This window comes from Ammospiza caudacuta, chromosome 1 (assembly GCF_027887145.1).
Source record: "Ammospiza caudacuta isolate bAmmCau1 chromosome 1, bAmmCau1.pri, whole genome shotgun sequence".
Lineage (NCBI taxonomy): Eukaryota > Metazoa > Chordata > Aves > Passeriformes > Passerellidae > Ammospiza > Ammospiza caudacuta.
The window spans coordinates 45295792-45320990 of record NC_080593.1 but is presented as its reverse complement, the minus strand read 5'-3'; the positions used below and the strand labels follow the sequence as shown (position 1 = coordinate 45320990).

The 25199-nt window shown below is 38.8% G+C and overlaps 1 protein-coding gene across 4 annotated transcripts in view; it reads right to left on the bottom strand.

The window, feature by feature from the left end:
* The window catches only part of MYRIP (myosin VIIA and Rab interacting protein), a 204886-nt gene that overhangs the window by 3089 nt on the left and 176598 nt on the right, over positions 1-25199 (bottom strand). For 2 of the 4 annotated variants that reach the window (XM_058804823.1, XM_058804796.1), the window contains 7 exons: positions 21799-22038; positions 13217-13279; positions 7083-7277; positions 3151-3312; positions 1414-1518; positions 1257-1317; positions 363-481 (listed from right to left, as the gene is read on the bottom strand). In XM_058804823.1, coding sequence (XP_058660806.1) covers positions 363-481; positions 1257-1317; positions 1414-1518; positions 3151-3312; positions 7083-7277; positions 13217-13279; positions 21799-22038 — 945 coding nt within the window. The remainder of the gene's footprint in view (positions 1-362; positions 482-1256; positions 1318-1413; positions 1519-3150; positions 3313-7082; positions 7278-13216; positions 13280-21798; positions 22039-25199) is intronic. The other 2 variants (XM_058804815.1, XM_058804806.1) reach the window with 2 other exon arrangements.

Below are 25199 nucleotides of genomic sequence, written 5' to 3'. Positions count from 1 at the left end.
CACCTGCCAAGTTACAATGCACAGCTGGTTCTGTGAGGGTCTGGTTCAGAAGTCTGAAATGCAGGGCATAACTAATTTATTTATTCTTTAAAAAATATGGGTAGCACATTCCTGGAGACCTGGCAGCCAGGCTACATTATCACAAGCTGACATTCAGGAGCTGCTATTCTATAGTATATAGTCAGATGTCTTCCAGGACACTAGTCATATTTGTTCAAGAGTTGCCTCAGCAGTCTCTACTATTTTTTTTCTCAAACTATCAAGAGAAGATTTCTGAAGGTACTGAAATACAGCTGCCTACACAGATACTGCTATCTCTCTATTTGAATGATCTTAACAGAGTTTTAAAAATATTTGTTTACCATTAAGTCCTTGGCAGTGCTTTTCCTTTCTTTAGTTCTTTGTGTTAGAGATCCTTGAAGCATGAAGTTTCTGTTAAACGTTCTAACAGTGGTAACTGGAGAGCCATCTATTTTTTCACCTGGAAAAATACAAAAGGGGAGATTTTTCACATAAGAGATTGAAGCAGATATAAAAATACTTCTGAAGAGTCACAGTTTCTAGAGAGATAAAACTTCCCCTAAGATGTATGAGAAAAGTTGGATTTAATTTAAATTAAAACCAGCAGGCTGTGGTACTCCAGATAAAGTTTGAGGCCATGTCAACCAGTGGAATTACAAAAGAATAGTGCAGTGAACAAAAACCTAGAATTTTCAGAGATAATGCACTGCAGAGTTAAACCCCCCCAAAAAACCAGCCAAAATCCACAAAAAATCATGAAAGAAAAAAGTTGCTTGATTTTATAAAGACATTTCACAGCCATCCTCTGACATATCAGGAATATTGCTGAGCCATTAATACAGACTGAAATCAGCAAATGCAGACTTTAAGGAAATGGTGTGTTGTGGAGGGTGGCAGCCACGCTGTGGGGTGCCCAGCCATGCTGCAGCAGCAGCCCCCCTCTTGCAGGGCAAGTATTCAGCATTCCTCATTTGCTTTTTCCAGCCTTCTGCCTCTGCTCTTGTTTACTTGTCACTGTCACAACTTTCACTGAAGAGAAAGTGGTGATGTTTTTAAATGTGACAAAGGGGTATTTTATAAAATGCAAGTACATGGAAAATGAGAAGGATGGGACAGTCTATTAGGCATTCTCTGCTCATTTCGTGACTTAAACTTTTCCCTACTTTGCTGACCTGTACATTCTACTGAATCTTAGAAAGAGAGTCCCTCTCATTCACAGAACACTTGAGGCGCACCTTTTATTGGTGGAGCTGGAAGTTTTCTCCTCTGCTGTCTTGATGTGTCTATTGTGTGCATCTGTAAACAACATACATGCATTACTCAATTCCATTATAGAGAAAGAGGCAAGATTTCCCCAATGTATTTTTTGAATACTACATAATGTTCTGGCACCTGGTTTGTTTGCTTTTGATCCCGTTTCCTTGTCAGGCGAACACAGGGAGCCACGTTCAAGCCTGCAACAGTGAGAGCTGATATTCTGCTCTCAATATCTGAAATCTTCAAAGAAAATAAAAGAGAGAGACAGACAGATGGGGAGGGGGGAAAAGAAGTTTTAAAATTACTGTGGATGCCACTACTGAAATAATAACCCTCCCCCAGTAAAATCCTCTTTAATAAGAAAATATAAACAGATGGCTAACTTCTTCAGCAATTCTGACACTTTCCTGCATTCTTTAGTCCTGACATTAAAAGGGACATAATTTGTTAGTAAAGATGGAGTAAAAGAACAATCCAACCTACCTTGTGACTCCAAGGAAGAGGCATTTTACTCCTTTTGAGGAAAAAAAGAAAGGAGGAGAGAAAACCTGCATCTGCTATCTCCCGATTACCTTTAGCTGCATAATCCCAAATTCATTCAATATGTGTTTTTAAAGAGCTACATTCAAACAATGACTTTGTGGGACACATTTCCTAACTCAAAATTAATTTCATACATGTGCAAAGTACATCCTCTGTCACAAAATCTAAACATTTGCTCTTAAGTATTTATAGTTCAAATGTATATGCATATTAAACACAAGCATGCATAAAGGCAGGCATACACTATATAAAAATACTGAATGGTAAACAAAATGCCAGGGAAAAGTAGTCTGATATTGGGAGTAGTGGAGACAAGTATTGACAAAGAGAAAGAAGAGTCAGAGAAGTCAGACATATAACCCAATAGCTGATTCACAATGACTCCAGAAGCCACAGTTGGCTTCACTCTGCAGAAGATCTTCCATCGGCCTCTTTGCATAGTTTAGGCCTCTCTCCTCCTCTCTCTCACCCCCATTAACAGATTTACCCTAAAATAGTGACCAAAGCCAAAAAAAACACCACTGCCAGTTTGCCAAGCACTTCTGACATCAGAGACACATCAGGCTCTCAGATCTTTGCTCAGTCCTGAGTTGAGCATACTTCCACTAAGTAAAATCACCAGGTACTTCCCATTAAACCCTGACAGAGTCATGTCAGGGCATCTTGCTGGGTACAGACTGGGCAGAGAGCTGCAAGCAGTGTCAGCCCTTTGAGGATTGGCAGCATTATCTTGTTCAGCTTTTAGCACCAGATTGCAATGCGTTCTGAGCCCCAGGCTTTCTGGAGCCTGCTAGAGTGGTGCTAGATCACCATGCACAAGAGTTCTTGCCTTTGGCTGGGATGTGTGCTGCTTAGCACCTAAATCCCATGGCAGGCATGCAAGCCCTAGGCTCTGTCCTTGGCTCAGCCTATGGCTGCTATTGGCCTTTGCTGGTAGAAAGCTGCCAACAGTGGCATCTTTTGGAAAGTGCTGATTAGACAAACTGCCTCAGACTCTATTTGCTGTCTGACCGGGGCCACGCACATGACACAGAGCGCACCATGGGAGCTGCCTGGCAGCAAGGAGCAGTCCAGCATTAGTACTGCAGTAAGAGGCTCTGCAGTGCCATGTCCAAAAGCAAGCTGAGGGAAGAAATAAAGAGATACAGTACATCTGGCTGGGCTGAGTTACACAGCTCAGTTAACACTCCGCTCAGCTTGTGATGCAGTCAGCATCCTTTGATCACCAGACTATGGCAGTACAGAAGAATATTCAAAGTGCGTACACTGAGGTGGGTGTTAGGCAAGGCAGTGTGAAACCTGCAGGTGGAGAGGAGCTGCTGTCCTCACCTGAAGCTCTGCATGATGAACCTGGGCAGCTGCTGTGGCCACCTGATCCTCCAGATCGGCCAGCTCAGATTCCTCAGTAACACTGTTGATCTTGCGTGCGGCGTCCTCCAGGTTGTTCAGCTGCCCCTCCAGCCCATACACCGTGCTGGCTGTCAGGTACACCTGCAGGGCCAAGGTGGGGACAGGTGTCAGTGATTCCTGGTTTGTGGGCATGCAGGTTTGACCAGACTGCATTTTCCATCATGCCTGCAAACTTCCCTGCTTGCTAGCCCACCACAGGGAGATTTACCTGGCAGAGGAAAGTCATGGGGAAATAATCTGAAAAACACACATCCACAAAGAGAAGGGACGAATGAGGTGGCTGCATTACAGATTTCATAGGAGCTACAATGGTATTCCAAATCAGATTTGTTCCAGATTGATTAGTGAAGAAAAAAGTTGAAAAGTTTGCTTTTTTATTATTGACATTCAATCGCATAATACCCTAAGTCCACAAAGGGAAGGCAACAGATCACACCTCATATAAAGCTGTGTTTCTTTAACCCACTTGATGCCTTCTGGCTGTAAAAACTGCATGAATAACTGTTCAGCAGCAAATAGTTATTAACTTCCTATGGAGTAAATGTGCTTATATGTATGAGGATTTTCCATCCCATCCTGCTCTCACCCAAACAGGCAGCAGGCAAAACCTTCCCATCTCCTGGGCCTTTGAGTGACTCTGTGGAGGATCAACAGGCTTATTTGGGCCACATAAGAGAGAATTATTGACTTTGTAATTCAGAGTTCTTCCCTAAAAATGAAAAACTCTTACAATTTTGGCCCACCTCTGGTATCTATAACTACAGCTAAAGGTTTCATTTCCCATTCAGCCCTTCAGAGCAGTAATTAGTCATACACTCTGTTTTATAGTTTCTTTTATTTCACAAACCCCCTAAGGTACATGGAGGTCACTGGTGTATAGAAGAGGGTAATTTTCAAGCATTAGCTTTTGACATCTGAGCTTAAAATTGTGTAGAACCACATAAAAATACTGCTCTTTCTGCCCATTTACTCCTTAGCCAAGAGACTTGTTTCCATCAGGCTGGTAACAGCACAGTGGAAATGAAATACATATTCTGATTTTCCCCATTGTAATAGTAGTAAAGACCAGGTTGTTACAAACCTAGCATGAATTAAACATGGCTGTGGCTGACTTCAGGGTACAAAGGGCAAGCAAACAGGATCTGAAGCAGATCTTTGAGCTAATACCTTCATTTCATACATCTTCTACTCCAGTCATTACATCTGCCCACAATTCCTGGATCATTCAGTCCTTTGACATAAGAGATATTCAAATAATTTATGGTAATGCTGTGACTTTATGGATCAAAATGGTAGAGAATGATCAGATTGAAATTTGTTTACTTTTTATTCCTTTTCTATTTCATTATTGTTTCTTAATTGCTTGAAATAGTTTTCTTTTTTCTTTGTATCAGTTGTAGATAGGTTTTTTTCAAGCACGTGACTTTGCTAAGAAACAAAATCACTACATCTGTACAAACCAAATCTTGTAAGAACACTTTCAAACTGCAGGCATGAAATCTTTGAAAAACATACCAAAAAGAAATAAGTGATCTAATGTAAAATTTCTGCTGAAGTACCTGGGGATACAGGTGGTCCATAAAGTCAACATGATAATTTAAACAGAAATGCTCCTGCTTTAGTGTGGTTTAATTATTCTTACTGTTCATTTAAATGATACATCTTTTAAGTATGATATACTGCAGCCAGTTCAGATTAAAAGACAGGTTTTTTTTTAGATTTCCCTGTCACATCTAAAAGCTTAAAGAAAGAAGAAATGAAACATTTTGAACAGCAGCATCTTTAGAAAGTTAAAGAAAAGATGCATTTTAAGTGCTGTGGCAAAAATCTCTGCACAGTAAGATGTTATTTTCAAGAAGGAGAAGAAAATCTAAAGAAAATGGGACTGATAGAAAAATGTGGGAAAGAAAGGTCATCAGTGTTTCTGTAACTCAATCAGCCCCTATATTTGTGAAATGTTAATGAACATTTTCCAGCTGGAGCTAAAGAAAATATTTTTCTAAGAATGTTCCCTTCACCTGGACAATTGTTGCACTCCAAACAGCAATGGTGTTCTTGCAGGTCTACTCTAAATGATGCCCTGATTCATACATTCATATTTATATTGTGGAGACTTATTTTACTGTCATTTAGGTATGCACAACTTCCACAAAACCCCAACCTTTTGCTTGTACAGATGGCCCTACATTCTCCACATTGTTGCATGCAGAGTCTTCAAAAGGCTAGAGAGAGCAAAAATGAACAAAGTGTTTATAAACACCCAGATCCTCCTGCAGAAGTTGCTGCAAAGAGGATGTGGTTCATGTAGATATGGCCCCAGCTGCAATGGGAAAATTTATGGTTTCCTGGATTTCTAAAGGCTCTTTACCATGGAGTGTAATAGTGAAACCTTCAAACTGTGAAGATTTTGTCATCTACTTCATGTCCTGTGTGGCACAGAGAAAGATGTCCTGTGGGGACACAGCAAGGCTGTGCTGGATACCTTGTGAATTCTGCAGAGAAATGGGAGAAGCTAAAGCAGAAATGCGGCAGCAAGGGCAAAGCCAAAGCAAGAAATGCTCTGCCTCTGTGTCCAGTGTCTGCTAGTCAGAAATGCTTGGCCCAAATGAATGATTTGAGGCCACAGCATCACAGATGCCAAAGCTCCACATTGCTGGGAGGGATTATCAAAGTGCAATTGTGGGAAAAAACAAAACATGCACCTTAGATAGTTTACAATACAGTTTTCCACAGAAAAAACATGTAGGACCAGATTTCCCCAAATTGCTCTTTGTCCTGCAGAATTTCTTAGTTCTTTACAAGATGTGGTCCAGCATGCACTTGGATTTTTATTCTATATTCACTCCCCTACCAGATGAATTCTGTGGTGTTTGGACCTTTAGGATACTTTACTATTTCATAAGAGAGAGTCCAGTGCCAGGACTGGCTTTTAGTGTCATAGAGTATCTTCCACCCAGTTCTTAGTCTGGGGCTGCTGTGGAAATGTGTTTCTGTGGAGAAAACTGATTTTATCCTCTAAGAGGAGATTCTGTCTGAAAATTTTCTTGGGGCTAAAGAAAACGAGGATTTATTTTCTTGAATTGATCAGGATGATATAATGGGACAGTGCAGATTCCTATGAGATTTTAAGAGCTCCTAATGAAGGGAAAGAGCACTTGAATGTGGGAAGAAGAGAAAGTTAAAAGTCTACCAACTCCATTAATTGGATTCACAAAAATTTTCAATGAGTAGTGACTTCCTTCTATGATTCAGCATTGTACTTTCCCCTGCAGATTGCAGGTATTCATGAAAAAGGATGGATGATTTGGATGTCACCAAACAAATGTTTGTTTAATTCAGATTCTCCAGCCTGCTCTTTCTAGCAGTACAGGAGGCAGCTCCAGCTTCCAGGGTGTTCAGCACGGTGTGCTGGAGATGTAGGGGGGAGGAAGAGCTTTTCCACTTCTCTGTGTGACTGGAGAAATAATGCTTTTTCCACCTGTCCTTGGAGTGATGAGGTGGTGCTGAGACTGGGAAATGTGTGGTTTCATCCAGGTGTGGCACAGCCACACTGCCATAGAGGCGTGGAGGGGATAAATGAGCTTTTGAGATAGAGCTTCTAAACCCCAAAGCATCCAATTCCTCCTCCCCTCTATATTTAGAGTACATATTAAAAACCCCCCACTGACACAGTTTTAAGCACTGTTGAAACACCATTTTTTTTTCTATTTGTGTATTTGTTTAAAAACCCCAAATTACTTTTGAACATCCACTGATGCTGCCCCGTGTGCTTTCCCTTTCCAGTTGGTGCACACAAACAGGTGCTCTCACACACACATGTGACTCTTTCACATACTGATTCACCTCCTTACATTTTCTTCCAGCGTGGTGAGCTGCTCATCGAGTCTGACAGGATCTGTGCCCAGTGGGAGGGCTCCTCTCCCTCTGTCCTGAACGTCATCTGGGAAGTCACAGGGATCAGTGGATTCTGCTATCAGCTCTTCAGTGGCATTGATGACTTTCAGGACTTCTGTAGATATGTTGCAGAGAGAGACAGCAGAGTACTTCTATTTTGTTACAAGAACAGACAGAGAAAACAACAGCATTAAATTAGCACAGAGGGGTAAGATATAAATCACCTTCTACTAGCCCCAGCTTTAGCCATGCTAAAACCATATCCATGGTTCTCTGCTGCAAACAGACACTTCAAGAACCATGTAATGGAATTGGAATTGTTTTGCCTTTTCCTCTTTCCCTTTCTCACATACCCACACTGCTACAGCATGCAAAGTAACATACACATGCAATTCTTCTACAACAGAATTCTACTGGAGGGATGATCCAAATCTTATCCCAAAGGAGCACACAAGATCCAGCTTTAAACTCTACATGAGCTACATAAAGCTGGTTTTGCAAAAGTGTTTTAAACATGTTTAAAACACAATTTTCCTTTTTGGATACTGGCAAAGAGATATGCAATCATCTATGTCTGTATCCACAAGAGCCATTTGATTGTGGATGCAAACATGGAAAAGCAATCTTCAGCAGCCCTGTAAGGATAGCATTTTACTAAAATGATTACTATGAACTAAATGATCATCCCAAATAAACAAAGATTGACTATAATTGTGCAAACACTTGTATCCTTTTACTTTTTTTTTAATTTCAATTTACCTCTTTTTTAATATGGAATAAATTATATCAAATACCAAGGAAAAGCATGCAGTTTTATAGATTTTTAAAAAACAGCTGAAAACCTTTTTATCAATGTTCCTTACTTGTAATTTGTAATTAACTGTCCTGATTCTTATGATTCTCACATATCTTTAAGCTTCAGGACCTTCTCTGATGAAGGAAAAAAATTTCACCAGATGTACCTTCAAGCACCAAGCTCAACATCCAAACTATACAGCTTGGAGACTGAGCCAAAACTTGTTGAAGCCAATAAAATTACTGTCACTGAATATATGTGCAATACCTTTACAGCTGCTTTTCCTAAAAGATAGTGTGGAAAAATTTAAATCAAAATTTAATTAATTCCTCAAACCTGCAAATATTTATGCATGTGAATTAGGGGCTCACCTGTCTTTAAATTTTCTCACAAACAAAGTATCGGCAGATCAGTACTGAGGAAATGGACAGTCTTTGGATTCTATACAGTAAATTCTATGGTACTGGAGAGTATAACTCATTAAAAATGTCTATAGGCAGGATACAGGAGAAATAATGTTCTTTTAATTCCCACAATTTCTGATGGGGTAAATTGGAAACCTACTTTCATTATTTCTTTATTTTAATCAGCAGTCCATTATTATTCTAGGTAAGACTTCTACTGAAAAGCTACGTTTTTAGCAGTACATGCTCAATTGTTGTGTATCAATACATTAAGGCATCTTTAGCACTATTACTCATCTGAATTACAAGAAATAATTAGAATGAGAGATTAAAGAGAAGAAGAACAAAGCAAGTACAGTATGCTACAGCACTCCATCTTTAGCTTGTTAGGATAGTCAACACAGCCCCAGACAAGCAGGCCTGGGACTCTTACTGAGAACACATACTTGAACCCTATGAAAAGACTACTGGTTTTACTCCATTTATTTTCACAAGTGCCAATTAGGTTAAAATCAGATCAATAATTTTATAGGAAAGAAGAGAAAAATCAATGCTACTTTCTTGTATTATTTACTTCTACAAGTACCTAGTTCTTATATTCTGTGAGTAGTGAACAAAAAAGGGTGAAGGCCAGACACTGTATATTCTTCATCATATTCAATGATGTATGTTTTCCATTTCAAGAACTGTAGCCTCACTTTAGTGTTCATTATTTCTTAAATTTTTTATTATCCTTTGTAGTTAATGATCAATTTCAAAAAAAGATTAAATTAAATTAGAAAAAGTTATTTTTATACCACAATATGATAATCCCTATTGGCATTTTTCACAGACCAATTCCTATAAAATATTTTTTCTGTTTTCCAGGTAAAGTTGTCTGTGATAGATACCTTTTTGAAATCAAGATTTTGAGTGAAAAACACCCTAGCTTCTTAATAGGTAATGGATAGGGGAAAAGTAGTTCAACAGGAAAGAATAGAATAGAATAGAATAGAATAGAATAGAATAGAATAGAATAGAATAGAATAACTTTTCTTTTGGAAGGTGATGAATGCTTACTTAGTCCAGCTACCTGACTAGTTCAGGGCTGACCAAAAGTTAAAGCATGTCCTTAAAGGATATTGTCCAAATGTTTCTTAGACACTGACAGGGTTGGGCACTAACCACCTCTCTAGGAAGCCAATGTTTGAGCAACCTCACAGTGAAAAAATGCTTCCAAATGTCCACGCTAATCCTCCATAGGTGCAGAAATGTGATTTGTAAAAAGCTGGATACTCAGTTAATGATTTTTTAAATGATTTTACCCTCCTTTTGAGCAACTATCCAAAGCTGTTAAAACAGATCATGTTCCAAAATGGTCAGTTTGCAAATAGAGTAAGGTACACTAGATAAAATTATTTAACATGTATAATGGGAAAAACCCAAAATAAATTAAAAAAAAAATGAATTGCAGGGTTTTAGTACTTCACAAATCTCTCCCTTCCCTGACCACCCATGTCAAACCGAGCATTTACAAGATCATATAAAAATCACCTGAAATTCACAGACACAGAAACATCAAGATCATCCTGGTAGGTGGATTTCAAATTGCTCCAAACATCTCTTGATTATCTGATTTATCTTGCCCTTGCAGGACAGGTCATTGCTTACACCTCTGAGTGACTCACAGGGACAGCTGTCATGCCATGACACAGAATGTTGTCTTGTCAAGCAAGTCAGAGAACTAATATGGATGCGGTAGATGTAGAAAGCAATCTCTGGTACAAATATCCAGCACAGGAAAGCTAAGTGCAACCATTCTTCTTGAAACTCTGGGATGCATTCGGATTTCAGCTGTGCTACCCTACTTCTGAATTAACCCCACCACTCTCAAATCAAATCCATGCAGCAGACCAAGTATGAATGTTTCTAAGAGTTATAAGAATCTTTATTTTTTTTATTAAATGTGAGACTAAGCATCTAATGGAATGAGGAAAACATGCATTTATCTTTTTTATGATAATTAACACCCATGGTCGCCAAATGTTAAGAACACAGTCAAAAGAATATTCTTGATTTCTCTGAGTTCTTTGTGGTTGAGTCTTAAAACCAATGAAATGCTAAAAATGTGTGTGTATGCAAGCATACATACATGTTTGCACTGAATATAACAAAAATCTTGAAAAACTGATATTTGGAAATATCAGATCAAATACTTTCCACTTTACAGATGGAAAATAATCCTGTTATGTTTCAGTGGTCTAAAGATAAAGTGGTCTTGCTGACTGTTAGCCACTTCCCTTTCCTTCTGTTGTCTCCCTTTCCCCTCCCCTTTCCTTTCCCCTTTCCTTTCTTTCCTTTCCTTTCCTTTCCTTTCCTTTCCTTTCCTTTCCTTTCCTTTCCTTTCCTTTCCTTTCCTTTCCTTTCCTTTCCTTTCCTTTCCTTTCCTTTCCTTTCCTTTCCTTTCCTTTCCTTTCCTTTCCCTTCCCTTCCCTTCCCTTCCCTTCCCTTCCCTTCCCTTCCCTTCCCTTCCCTTCCCTTCCCTTCCCTTCCCTTCCCTTCCCTTCCCTTCCCTTCCCTTCCCTTCCCTTCCCTTCCCTTCCCTTCCCTTCCCTTCCCTTCCCTTCCCTTCCCTTCCCTTCCCTTCCCTTCCCTTCCCTTCCCTGTTGATGCTGACAATATTTCCTGTGTTGTTTAACTCAAGCATCCTACACTGGGAAGTGCTTTATAGACCAGTATTTGCATTCTTGCACATGTAAGAGAAGGAAAACAGGATGATAAAACTGAAGCAATATTAAGTACCCAAACTGCTAACAGCAGGTGAGCTTTAAGTGTTTGTATGCATCTCAGCAGCCTGTGACATTTTCACATCTTTTCCTTTGCATGAACATTATGACTTTTATTTTTGATGCTCTTAAAATAGTTCAGTTCTCTATCACTAGCACTATTTTTTTCTGCCCATTGTACTCAGTCATTATTGTTTTCTTTTCTCCTGCCACTACGATGCCATCATTAGGCTTTTTTAAAGATCGTGGAAGGAGGTGACCTGCAATTCAACAGAGAACAGTGACATCAACAGCTAGATCAAGAAGTAGAGCAAGAACACCTTTCCATCACTAGCAGTCCTGGCAGTATTGACCACATCCTTGATGACTTGTGGTGCAATCATTTTTAGCTCCAGTGTCAAGGCGTTATATCATGCACTGAGTCACAGTCGATATCCCTCTTTTTATAGGGATTTATAGGGAATTAAGGGGAGCTGGGGAGAAGATAAGTTTTGCTTTGCCACTGATTAACTCATCCTTTCAGAGTAACCTGACTGAATTCAAGATGGGTGAAAACAAAATCAAACCTCAAACCTGTCTCCTTCATCTCCCCACCCTATGGGAATTCATTCTAGAGTTTTGAGAAGGCCCTGAAAAGCCCAATGAAAGTCCTTCCCAGGCTAGTGAAATCTGGGACACAAGTCACAGTGTGGGAAGAAAAGAGCCATCAATGCCCAACTATCTGTGGCAGTTGTCAACCCTGACCTTCCAAAGACCTTTGGCCCAACAGTGAGCCCTAACCACTCATTACCATGAAAATTGTGGGGAAAAAAAGGCTAAATTTTGCCTGCCTGTTTGATGGCAGACAAATATACCATGGTTATCTGTGATATCAAAGAATTACTCTTCTCTGTAAGTTTAAGATTACCTGCCTTGAACTTTATCATCAATATCTTCATTTATGGGCATTCCTTTAGAAAAAGAAAGCCAAATTATCTTACAGGCTGAGAGCTATTCTACTGATAGTCTCCAAAGTATAACACAGAGAAATAAAGTCTCTCTTTTTGACTGTGCTAGGTAATGCTGAATATTACATTTCACTAATTCAATCCACTGTCCTAATATAGTTACAGATGTTATGCTTATTAATATTTAATGCCTTATTTCTAGAGACAAGTTGCCTCTAATCATGAGAATGGAAGTGATTTTCCAAGAGGTGAAATATTATAGGCTAAGTCAGAAATTAAAATATTCCCATCTAAAAATCTACACAGGATTGTGATATACAATGGACACATACATACTGATGACATTACGCAACTGGATAAACACTTTTTCTTTAATGTTACCATTGATATTTATACTAAATAAAATCAAGATAATTAAAAGATGATTAAAACTCATAGGACAAAACTAATAGCAAGGAAAAAAGAAAAAATTGACACAAGTGTCTTGTTAAATTAAGCATCAACTTCTAACACAAAAAAGTTACTCTTATTTTATAACTGAGAGAATGATGTATGACATACTAAAAATAGCAGGTATTTTAAAATATAAGCTAAGCATATATTTGCTCAGGGAATATAATGAAAATATTTTTACTATGTGATCCTCATAAGCTGAGACTTAAATAGCACAGAATATAAAAGCCTCTTTCTGCCTAAAAGAATCATAAGCAACAGTCACTAGCAGCAAAGTGAGAAAATATCTACTTACTGTACAAATTGTACAATGAATTAAGGGTTTTAATTATTTTTTAAATTGAGAACTTAGAAAGATTTTTGAAGACCACTATGGTCAGTAAAACTTCCTTCTAAATTTCTTAATATAGGTGAGTACATGAGAATAGAAAGTTACGCCTTATCTTTTTCTTCTGTTCTTCTTTACTGACAAAACCAAATTTTCATCACAAGGCCAAACAAGGAAGTCAGTCTGCTCCACATGTTAACTGTGATTATAAAATTATTTTCTGCACTGATTATTGATTGTGGCCAAAAGGTAAGATTTTTCAGGCCTGATATTTCCAAGAAAACATTTTGAGTTTAAGAATGTTGATTGATAAATGTGGAAACCCTCAATATCACATTAATGCATCTCTTACTACATAAGAGATGTAAGAAGACACAAACAAAACAAAGCTTTCTCACCTGCTGCAATACAGTGGATAAAAACTGCAGCTTTAAATGGAGATCAAAAGCCTTTTGTTTTTCCTAGATAGTGGGAAAGCAGTTAAATAAAAAGGCAGAAAAATTATATTAACAACTACAGAGGTTAACAACTATACAGGTTCAGACTTACAGGGAAGTTTAGGATAAACAGCAAGGATAAAGAAACTACCAAGATTAAAATAGCATAAAATTTCAATTTTACATTGATTACTAAAATATTTAAAATAAAGCAATGCCTAATTTAATCTTATTTATGAGATTTAGACTAACAGACTTCATTGAGACAGAAATTGCAAATCACACACAATGGTTTATAAAATGAATCAGAGGGAAAATACTATTTCTACCACCACAAAAAGTGTCACTAGGAATGGAAAAACACTTTTGCAGCAGTGTTAAGAAGAAGAAGAAAAGCCAGCTATCTTCACTTTTGGAGTGTACATGGTAGCAATTTGGACAGTAGTTACCAAAGAGTCTGTACCTCACTTATGCCACAGTCAGATGCCCATGTGAGAAACACCTGGGCTAAGTTAAGCAAGATGTCTTGTGCCAAATCACTTCCTACTCTTTGGTGCTGGGCTCACTGTCCCAAAACAAACAAGTAAAACCCTTCATAGCACAAGTCTCCAGTGACCAGCCAGTAGGCTTATAGCAATCTCCCTAATTTCCTTAGGCCTGTTTAAACTGAACTGACTGGTTTTGCCGTGAAGTAATGACTAAACCACAGCTGCCCTGCTGGCTGTGCTGTGACAGAAGTATCTTCCAGCTGAGGAGTAGCATTTCCCTGAAACTCTTTCAGCTACATCTGAAAGACCTCAGTTTTCACTTCCCAGTCTTGAGGCAGCTTACAAAAGAAGACAAAATGGTAGTAAAAAAACTATTTTTTACTCTTTTTCCACTATTTTGTTCCAGCAGCTTACACTAATGTTCACTGCTTTTCTGCAACTGTATCTGTAGAATAGCTTGGACATTTTCTCCTTAAGTAAATAAATCTTTGGCAAGGACAGAACTGAAGGAGATTCCCCTTGCATGCACACTATAAGAGCTGGCTTGGGTGAGCGTGCAGGCAGGTGTCAGAACTGAGACTATAAGAAAAAAGCTGTTTACAAAGATACTGCATTCCCCATGTGAAGGCAGCTGAAGTGTCACCTCTTCTGCCCTTCACTAGTAGATCCAACAGGGCTTTGATTCAGTTGCTTAAACACAGGTAGACAAAGTACAATTTGAAACAGCTTGGAGTGTGTGAGGATTTTGAAACAATACTGTCTGATATGACATGGACCTGGGAGATTCACATTGCTTCTGGACTAGCAGCTTAAGATCCTGTGGGATGCTCTAAGTTATCTCAGATGGTCTATCTACATCCATATTTACACAACTGTACTGAGCCCAGGAAGTGTCAGAATTGGAGGTACACAAACAACCCTTCTTGCTTTGGAAACTTTAAAAAATAAATGTTCATGGTCTTGATGCTTGAAACAGAAGACTCACATTTTAACAAAATAAACTTAGGATCAGCTTGATATTTCATACTAAAGACTGATTAATAATAGCAAATACATTGGAGAAACACCTTGAATGGGAATTTTGTCCAGCAAACCACTTAAACCTCAGTTTAAAGCTGAACATATACTTGACTGGTTTGATAAATTGAGAACTTAAAACTTTGGATCCATTAGCCAAGTGTGAAGATTCTTGTCTCATACTGCTTTTCACCTTCTGTAACCCAATTTTTTTTCTCTGCTGTCATTGAAAATCCTGTGCATAGACTATCTGCAGTTCATAAACCTTAAAGACCACTTTTTACAATGCTGTCCACATTCAGTTTTCAATCCTGGACTTTGGGAGACTGCCCAGATAATTAACATAATTTTAAAAGCAATGATCTATGAAAACACAAGAATTAATCTGAGCATCTTGCACACAAAACTGTGAAACAACAGACACACAAATAACTTCCAAGCTCTTAACCCAGGAAGACATCATTGTACTGCAGTGTTCAGCATTACTACCATAATAGCAGCAATTTAGTAAGCTACTGTACTTACGCTGTTGTGTTTTCTGGACAACGTGATCCACTGGTTCTCCTTTAGAAACTTTTATTCAGAGAGTAAACTTTTACTTCTAAAGCTTTTAGGCATATGAAGCTGGATGGCAGTTTTCTATAAACCCCTTCCTGAACCAAGACACCAGCCAAAATACTCAGGAATTCATGTATTATCTTGCAACTGTTGCAAGATAATGATCACAAAAACTACGACACCATTTCTGTGAGGACACTGCCTGCACCAGCACAAATGCCTCAAGAAGCCCAGCCACCAGGAGACACAGGCTCTTGGTATTCCAGCACTGCTGTGTCAGCCTCCCAGACATCCCTGCCGTGATGCTTCAACAGGTCTGTGCTGTACAGGAGGGATTCACTGGCATGTGCATGTCCAATGACATTCTCCAGCTCCATCAAGGCTGTGAGCAAAGGTCTCTCCAGTGACTGTGTCCAGTGAGCCCCAAGCTTGCCTGACCTCCCTTACTGAGCCCTGGCCATCCCCTCCAAGGCCAGCCCTGGGCACAGCCACCAACACACACACCAGGGAGCTGGCCCTCTCTTCTGTAGGAACATGCACCCACATGCACGGCTACTGGCTATTCTTCTTGCTAAAAAGACAGAAGCCAGGCAGATTTTCTAATAAGTCTCAATCTCATTATGCCAGTAGTTGAGTAGTGCTAATTTACCTGGTGAAAAAAGCAAGATGTATTCTTGAAACAAAGGAAATGGGCCTCTGGCAAAAACCAACATGAAAACGTTATTCATAGTTCATGCTTTCCCCAAAATAAATCTTTTTAAAACCTAAGAAGAATAAAATTTTTCCAGAGGATGGAAGCATAAATATTTAATGAAAAGATGATTTATGCTGTTATTCATACTGTCAAGAGACTTGGGAGGTTTCACTTAGGAAACAGGATCCCACTGTGCTACTTAACAAACTCACTTAGAGGCTGTCATTCAGAGAAGAGCTATTGTGTCATGTAGTAATGGCAACAGACAACAACAGGATTTAAACAAAGTTACTAAGCCTTGGTTGTAAGATTCTCTGAGCAGAAGTAAATGCATAAAGGGATTTAAAGAAATTCCTTAAGCACACAGCACATTGCATCAAGCTAATGCAAAGAGGAGGGAAACTCCACATTACTATGGAAGTTTAACTCGCTTGCTCATTGGTATATCTTAAGAAAGTTGTAGTGCTAAGTAGAAGGTGACAAAAAACACAAGTAAGGTTTTAACAACTATTTCAATTTTCATGCTATGTTTGAAAAAATGGCAGGGGCTAATCTGTTTTTTAACATAATCTCCATAGTTTCTGGTAAAGTGGTCACAGGGATAGACTGCATTCAAACTGCAACCTGCCAAAATAGCCTTCTAGAATGTAATTCTGGGATATACCATGAAATAAAGACCCAGTCAATTTATCTTCATGAAAGCATTAAAAGAGAAGGAGAATGGATGGAGGAGACTGTGAACTAAACACATTCCATTTATCATGCTTGCCACTCTCAGGATCAGTGCCATTAAGATACTTCAAAGAGAATTTACATTTTGCTTTTTTTCTTTAGGCATTCATATAGGGTTTGGTGGAATAAAGCAAAAACTAACCAATCAATCAAAAAAAAAGAGCAAGACAGAAAGAATTGTGCAAATCTTTGCGCTACTAAAAGATGTTTCACTAAGACAACAGTTGTACAATTTTAATTTTGGTTTGTTCACACCTGAAGTTTAGAGGGGCTGAAGGCTGACTCTACCCTAAACACGACTTTTGGTGAAAACATGGCCTTTCACTGCACAAATAAGACAAGTGGACTTTTCAGGGCTCTGAATACCCCAGAAAGACCATTAATTACTTCTGTAGCTTAAGAAGCACAAAATATTTTCCATAAAAACAAGCCTGCTGCAGGATTATGCTTGTTTTAAAATGAGAGCTGTGAATCTCCACAAGACCATTTTAGGCAATCACAAACTGAGGGATAATGAAAATGAAGGTGCTGAAAATCTAAGAAGATTTAAGTCTAAGTCCCAAAATTAACTTGTGTTAATTAATACCGACCTAAATCCTCAGGTATCCCAGATGAACTAAATAATTAACTCAAAGGTCATCATATTTAAATTTGCATCTTAAAGGCAGACATATAATTCAAAACCTCCATCTGAAGCAAGAATTGAGAATCCATAAATGCCAATCAACTTCAGCTAACTCTCCATGAAGGATACCACTTCTACCACTGCTTCAGATAATAATATATAAATATCCTTTTAAAAGCATCAGCTCAATGTGTGATTACGTGAGATTCCCAGTTTCTATTTAAATTCTAATTAAAACAGAAGCCCTGGTTTTTAATGGTGCAGACAGGTGAAGGTCAGCTAAGCACCAGGTACCTAATTTCCAATGATTCAAAAACAATACATGTTTTTAAGTCTTATCCTATGGTCAGGTGTACAAGAACTAAAAATTCCCAGCAATTTAAAGCTGCTGAAGTGCTCCCGAATAAGCTTATGAGAACAGAAGATAAAAGACCAAGAAAGACAAGCAGCATGGCTAAAATAAAAGCAAGATGGCTAAAGTATAGTATTTATGTTCAGGAACAAAAAGCAGAATCTAGGCACTCCAGCTCTCATTTTAATGGTGCAGTGTTGGGGAAGATGAAACACAAAACCCTTATAAATATGATTGCCTGGCAAAAGATTTTGAGTATATGGAAACTATAAGCAAGATTGAAATGAAAGCAAGCTTTGAGATACCAAGCCTTAGTTACTGAACAACGGGAAAACAACAGTATGGCCACTGAAGGTAATCCCCTTTTGATGGAACAATACCCTCTGCTTGCAGGCAGGTCCAAGGGTCACAGCAGACCCTGCCAGCTTGGCAGAAGTGGTCCACAGAGTAGTTTTTAGGGTTTAAAATGTAACACAGTATAGTAATGTAATGATTCTTATAGGCTGTATGTAAATGCTACAGGATTTGTATCTTGTACTAGATTGGTTAGTGAGAATTATAATATTCAGCTCAGAGAAAATGTATTGTATTGTAACGGGAACTTCATCTTCTTTTACTCTTCTTCTGTCCTCTTTTCACTTTGCTGTTATTAATCTCTCGCTCTCTCTTGCTCACGCGCTCTTTTGGGCTCCTCTTTGGGGCCTGCTCCAAGCTGTGGCTGGCTCCCAGCAGGCCCCTGCACCCAGGCCCTTTGCAATAAACCCCAAGTTCCAAGACCTGGCTTTGGAGATCTCTCGTCTCCATCTGTCCCGACCGTCCTACCACCCATCGCTCCTACAATGCTGAACTAATGCTTCTGTATATTTAATTTGAAACCTGATGCCCAGCTCAGGAGGCTGCCTCTGGCCAATAGTGGTGAGTGATGGACTGAAAGATCTGTAAATCCCTACAAATGTGCATTTTCCAACAATCAGGATTTTTAAAGAGAAAGCATATTGGGACTTCTGGCTTTGAAAGCATCTAAAATCATTGGTTGCCTGAAAGTAGGTTCTCTTATGCTTGTCTTTCACATGACATCTACTCATCCTAAAGTTATTGCATCTTTTATGAGTTTGGGTATGTCTGTATTTTAGACTGCCAAAGCTCCAGCTGGTTTTATACACTGTCATCTTCAGTATTTCCTGGTAAGATGTTGGCCAGCCAACTTTCCAGAGAGAAGGCACATGTCAGATGATTTAAAAGTACCTTTAAGGACAACTCAAAGACTTGTCAAGAATAAGAATGAAAGCAGGGTGCTTGTTTCTCTACACCTGGAGAAGGTTTCCCTGCCAATTGCACTGAATTCCAGACCATGAAGAATACTGGAGTATTCTGGTTTCTTTATTATAGACAAAAAGAGTATATACTGTGACCATTAATGAAGATAACTTTTTAATCCAAATCAAATAAAGGATTAGGAACTCCAAGCATTCCTTTTTTTGCTGAACATGGTAAGCACTTTTTTAAAACTTAAAAAAATGTTACTGAGGAAAAAGATATTAATCTTTGCTGTATTTTAGATAACTGACATACTAATTTGAAAGAAATAGCAAAATTAGGAGAGGAAAAAACCTACCAATATCACTCTGTAGATGCATGCAGATGAGTAAGTACACCAAAAACATACATTCAGCATTTTCTGTGCTCAGTTCTCTATACAGGAGCATTTCAGAAAGTCCTCTTTACAGCCTTTAATTCTGGATTTCATTTGCATAATGTTATAACCCCAGCTAGCCGACATATGCTGCTGAATAATGTGATATTGCTGTTTCGTCTTGGCAAAACAAATAAAAATAAATTAAATGCTGCTAACAAGCCCTGACAATAAATCCTTTATGTGATTTCTTTGGAAAGGTTGTGTGTACATCATGGAGGTATTTGCACACGTGATAACAAAGGTATTTACACTCCTGTGTAGTCCATGGCTAAATAACTCAGAATCAAAAAGTCACATGCTCCTTATATTTGGAATGTAAGGGGATTACCTAGTCCAACTCTTCTGCTCAAACCACACGCCCAGGGCTGTTGTCCAGTCAGATTTTGATTATATCCAACAACACAGACTTTACAATCTTTCTGGGAAACCTATTCCAGTATTTAAACAGGAACACAGTGAAAAAGCTTTTCATTTGGATGGGATTTTTTTGTATTTCAGTGTGTGCCCACTGTTTCCATTCCTATCGGAGGAAAGAGTTGCATTTCCACTTTATTTCCCATAACAAACACTCCCCATTCTCTCCTATTAGATATTTAAATACATTGAAGAAATTCTCCCAGACCTTCTCTTCTTTTCTTCAAAAGACAATTCCAACTCTCTCAGCCTCTCCTCATATGATAGATGCCCCATTTTTTTAATCATCTCTGTGGCCCTTCACAGGACTCATTTCAGTGTGTCCATGTGTACCTTCTATTGGGGAGCCCCAAACAGGACACAGCATTCCAAAAATGGTCTCACCAATTTCATTGAACAGAGATGCATAAGCTAATCACTTCCCACATTCAGGACTTGCATTTCCCTTTGCATTTGACTGCTAGAAGTCTTGTTAAAGCCAAAATAAACAATACTCATAGCTCCGAATGTCTCAGATTGTCACGATCTTTCAAAGATAAACCTCACAATTATATGGGCCAGTTCCCTCAGGTCTTGGAAGTGCATCCCCATCAGACACCATGCACATGTGCGGATCCCAGTTTTTGAAATGTCTGCTAACCTGATCCTCCTCTACCAAGGACAAGCCTTCACTGCTCCAGGCTTTCCCATAGGTCTCAGGGGCCTGGGACTCTTGAGGGAAAATCTTACCCATAAAGTGAGGTGAAAACAACGTTGTGTAATAGTCTTTTCCACGTTCTGTGTCACCAGATCACTGCAGTAGTGAGCCCAGCTTTCCCTCATCTGCCTTTTGCTGCTCATGGACCTGTAGAACACTTTTTTCCCCCTTTGTGTCTCTGGACACATTCAGCTCCAGATGGGCACTGGCTTTTGTGACACCGTTCCTGTATTCTTGGACAGCACCTCTATCATCTGCCTGGATTACTCCATTCTGTTTTCAACTCCCAGTGTATAATCTCTTTATATAATGAACTAAACACCTTTCATAATATAACAAATATAACAAAATATACAAAATATATAGAAAAATATAACAAATATAACAAAACATCTTTCAAATTATGACAAATAGATTTCCTTCAGAGAGTTGTCCACATTCCTTGTCAAAGCTGAGCTGCTGTGCACACAATACCCCAAAAGGCAAGTCATGATATGCAGCAAACTAGAATAAACCTAAGTGGAACTAAGGAATTAGAGTACTTGACTGGCAAGGGGCACCACTGAGCTCCTCTAGCACTAAATTCAAGCAAACCACACAATCTGAAGAGAAATTCAGAGGTAGAGAGGGAAGAGAGGAGGTGGTAAATCCTGTGAGTGACACTGAAATCTGGTATCTAAATTGTAAGGGTGAAATGGCACAAATGAAGGATCTCAGGCACTATTAGAACTGACACCAAATTTCAGTTTCATTAGAAAATGTTACTACTCTCAGAAGCCTATTAGCTGACAGGGCAACAGGGTTGGAAAGCTTTAAAGAAACACTAAATATTTTTATAGAAATGCAAAAGAAGAATCTATGTCATCAGCATGAACTAGATAATACTACAAAGAGAGGAGCAACTAAAAGGATGGAAAAAAAACCACTGGTTAGCAAGGACACAAAAAAAGAAAAACTGGATATGCTTTTAAAATCCAAAAGTGTAAGTCCATTTTCAGTTAATATAAGTTGACATAATTCCATTAATATCACCCAGTTAACAGTTTTGTTGCACAGGCTAAGTTCCCTGCTTGGAACTGATGCTGTAGGCTTTCTGTTCCTCACAGAGAGGAAAACATTAACTTTTATCTGAACAAGAGGTTCAGGCTTAGACCAGTATAAAGGACTTCACGTTTTTTAAGCAACTGTGTTCAGTTTTCTAGCCAGAATTTTCGTTTTTGCATTCTAACTCTTACAGTACTATTCCTACTCCTTTCTAACTACCACTTACCTTCTTTAACTCTTCCTGGATACTTCTGCCATTTTCCTCTGAGGACAAACTCTCCTTCTGGTTTTCCAGATCTATTCCAGGTTCTGACTCTTGTTCTTCACCAGATGATGTTTCCTTGTCACTCATTTTAGCAGCAAGCTGAAATAACCTGGATTTAAGCTCATCCTCCGTAAGTTCAGGCTTAACATCATGGTGCTGATCCTCATTGCTTACATCTGTTTCTGATAAATCATCAAAATCCTACAAAGACATTAGAAAAACCATATAAAATCCTGTGTAGGCATAGAGAGAAAAAGTTCTAGCTATATTTTAGTTCTAGCTATATTTTTCTAGCTTTCTAGAAAATATAGGTATGATCACTCTGCAGGAAAGCCAGAAAGAAAGCACACTAAGTGTTCTGATAAAAGAGGAATGCCAGTAAACCAACACTTGCTGGATTATATTCATCATTCCTTCTTACTTTCATGTTATCTAAAAAGGAACTGAAAATCACTATGTATCTGTGTGCAACTAATAATACATGCTAGTATTTCCAGCACTGCCACCCCTTGCAGGGACAGTGCAGATAAAAGTGTGGTGTGGGAATGAAATAACCTGTAACCTGGCAGTTGTGTTCAGGTTTCAGTTGAAAGCTGTGCTTTCATTCCCTGACTGCTTGGTCTTGAGCATTATCCATGTTATTCTTAAAAACTGCTGGAAACAAGTTTTGAAAAACTCCTCTTTTGTTACATGATGTAGCTTAAATTGTCAGCTTTCCCAGTGATTATTTGCATAAGTAGATCCTCTACAGAGATGATTTTTTTTTCCAAATGCCAACCTCTGTGGAGCAAGTTCAGTCTTCAGGAGCACCTTCTGTTCTGAGTCTTGGATCCTTAAAGCTGGGAAACACTTAAAAGGTCAGTTAAATACAGTGGGTGCTACAGACTCGGCCACAAGTCCCCTTGGAAGCTGAAGAGAAGAAAAGCAAAATCTTTGCCCAGCATTTAATAAGGTTGAAAGGGGGATAGTTTTGTCAGTCCTTGCTGACAAATTCTGAGAATATCTCATAGTTGTTCTACAAATTAATCCCCAGGTATGTATCAATTAATTTTCTGGATCTGTGCTGTCTGATTAGGACCCAATTTGCCCTGATTTGTACTACAGTCCCTGGAGAGAAACAGGCACCTCCCAGAGCAACCTGTTCCACCTATAGCATTTGCTGCCTTCTGGAAGTGTTCTCTCCCTGCTGACTGCTGAGAGAAAGTTTTGAATCATTAGCTTGTTTGGTGCTTCAGCCAAGTCCATGAAATAAGATGGTATTAGGTAGGTTTAAAAGTGACAGATATTTTGAAATGGAACATAGTTGTGCAAAACCACCCAGAAGGTGGCTATGAAGAATTCAGCCTGGGACCAGAGTGGCAGGCACATCTCAGCAGGCCTAGGAGGATGATTGGGAGCAATTCTCAGAGAGGAAATTATTCCTATCTGCCTTAGGTTCTCATACTGTGACAAGACCAGACACTGCTGGAGAGACTAAAATCTGTGTTCTGTCTTCCATTCATTTAGAAATACATAAACAGGAGCAGCTGTAGCAGCACTGTTCAGGGATGAACCAATTACCTCCAGTTCTCACAGGAAATGTTAACTCTGCCCATTCCCTCACAAACCATACCCCCAAATTGCTTTTAAGGGATTGACACACCATGTTCATAATGTCAGTTCTCATCTTTCATACAGTAAACTATACTGGAGTGTTCAGCACTTTCACAGTGTTCTGGACAATTTTTGTCAGCAGCTATTTGTAATTCAATCAATTACACAACTAAATTATTCCTTTATAGTTCACTTTCAGTATGCAGAAGGCCCTTTTAGAAAATCAGGATCTGAAGGAACAACAGAAATTTGAGAGCTACAATGGAAGGGGAACCATGGGTTTATGCTGAAACTCTTTTCCCAAACAATCAGCTTCTGCAAAATAAAAAGCGTTTTCTGCTAAAAAGGTGTTCAATGATCAAAAACAAGATTTAAAACCAGTGTGCTTTCACTTTAGTTTTATAATATGACCTTCTCTTATATACATGTAAAAAACTGGTGCATTTCACCTCTTAAATTAATCTCTACCATAACGATGTTTCCTCAAATTGCAAGGGAAGTTTTCTTCAGATGTTTCTTGCACATCACTCCACAACTCATTACAAATATCAGTAATACACTCCAAACAACAATCTGCCAAATGACCAATACTCACAAGTCACTAAGCTACTATTAAAAATACCCCTGAAATCTGCTGCTGAATCAATCAGTCCATCAATTTGTACCCAGGAAAGAAACAATCCTAATTTATGTGATATACAGGATAGAAAGCCCAGACAAACTGTATGCTTGTATTTTATGAGACTACAGTTTAGTGAAGATACAGCTCATTAAACCTGAGGTATTTATAGCTTGGTATCTAGTCTAAGCTAATTAATGGAACTCCTCTTTACTTGAGTGACCTCCATTTATTTAATTGGTACCTTCAAAAATTGGTACAGCTCTGATCTACCAAAACCTGGTTTAGGATTACAGCTCTGCACTAGGGGTGTGGGCTTACTCTAGCAGTGTTGAGGAAGACTGAACACGATTTAATTTGAGATCAAGTCTTCAAGGAAAAGAAGAAAATCCCATTCTATGCAGACATTTGAGCAGATCAATCTTGTACAGACAAGAATTTGTTATCCTGGTTCAAATGAGGTTACAGATGTGTATATAAAATCTAGTGGAGCAGTGAGGGAGGCCGGCAGTCCAGAATGGTGGATTTTCCCACGCTTCCTCCTCACTTCTGTACTGACAGACTTCACTGTGCAGCTGGACATGCACCAGTCCTCTGGGGGCTTCTTAAATAGATCTGCTTAGCTTTAACTGCTTAGCAGCTTTATTGGAGTAGCAGTGCACAGATACACCCATGGGAAGCACCACTAGTTAATCTAAAGAATCTGTATTGACAACAGCAATATGACAACTCCTCCCAATCCCCCAAAAATACCAGGCTTCACAGAATCACACATGGCAGCAACTTAAAGATCTTTTTGCTAGGTCTGCCAGCACAGATGAAAGTAATGAGATGCCTTGGCAACTCCAGAGTCTCATTCTGCATTAGCTAAATCTGTGTTTTGAATACATTTGTTTCTTGAGAGTATTGACTGTATTACACTGGGTTCAGGTATGTCTATAACCCATTTTTTAGCTTTCCAGCCTCCTTTAAATGAGTGGGTGGATTATCTATATTGGCTAGAGCTGTTAATTCCTGTGTACATGCAGAGATAATGGTACCTTACACTGCTGCACTTTGTGGTTTCTGTTAATAAAAGGCTGCTTGACTTGTTGTTGGGCTTTTCAGATAGTGGCAGAAAATTATTTGTGAGGAGATTATACCTCTTTCA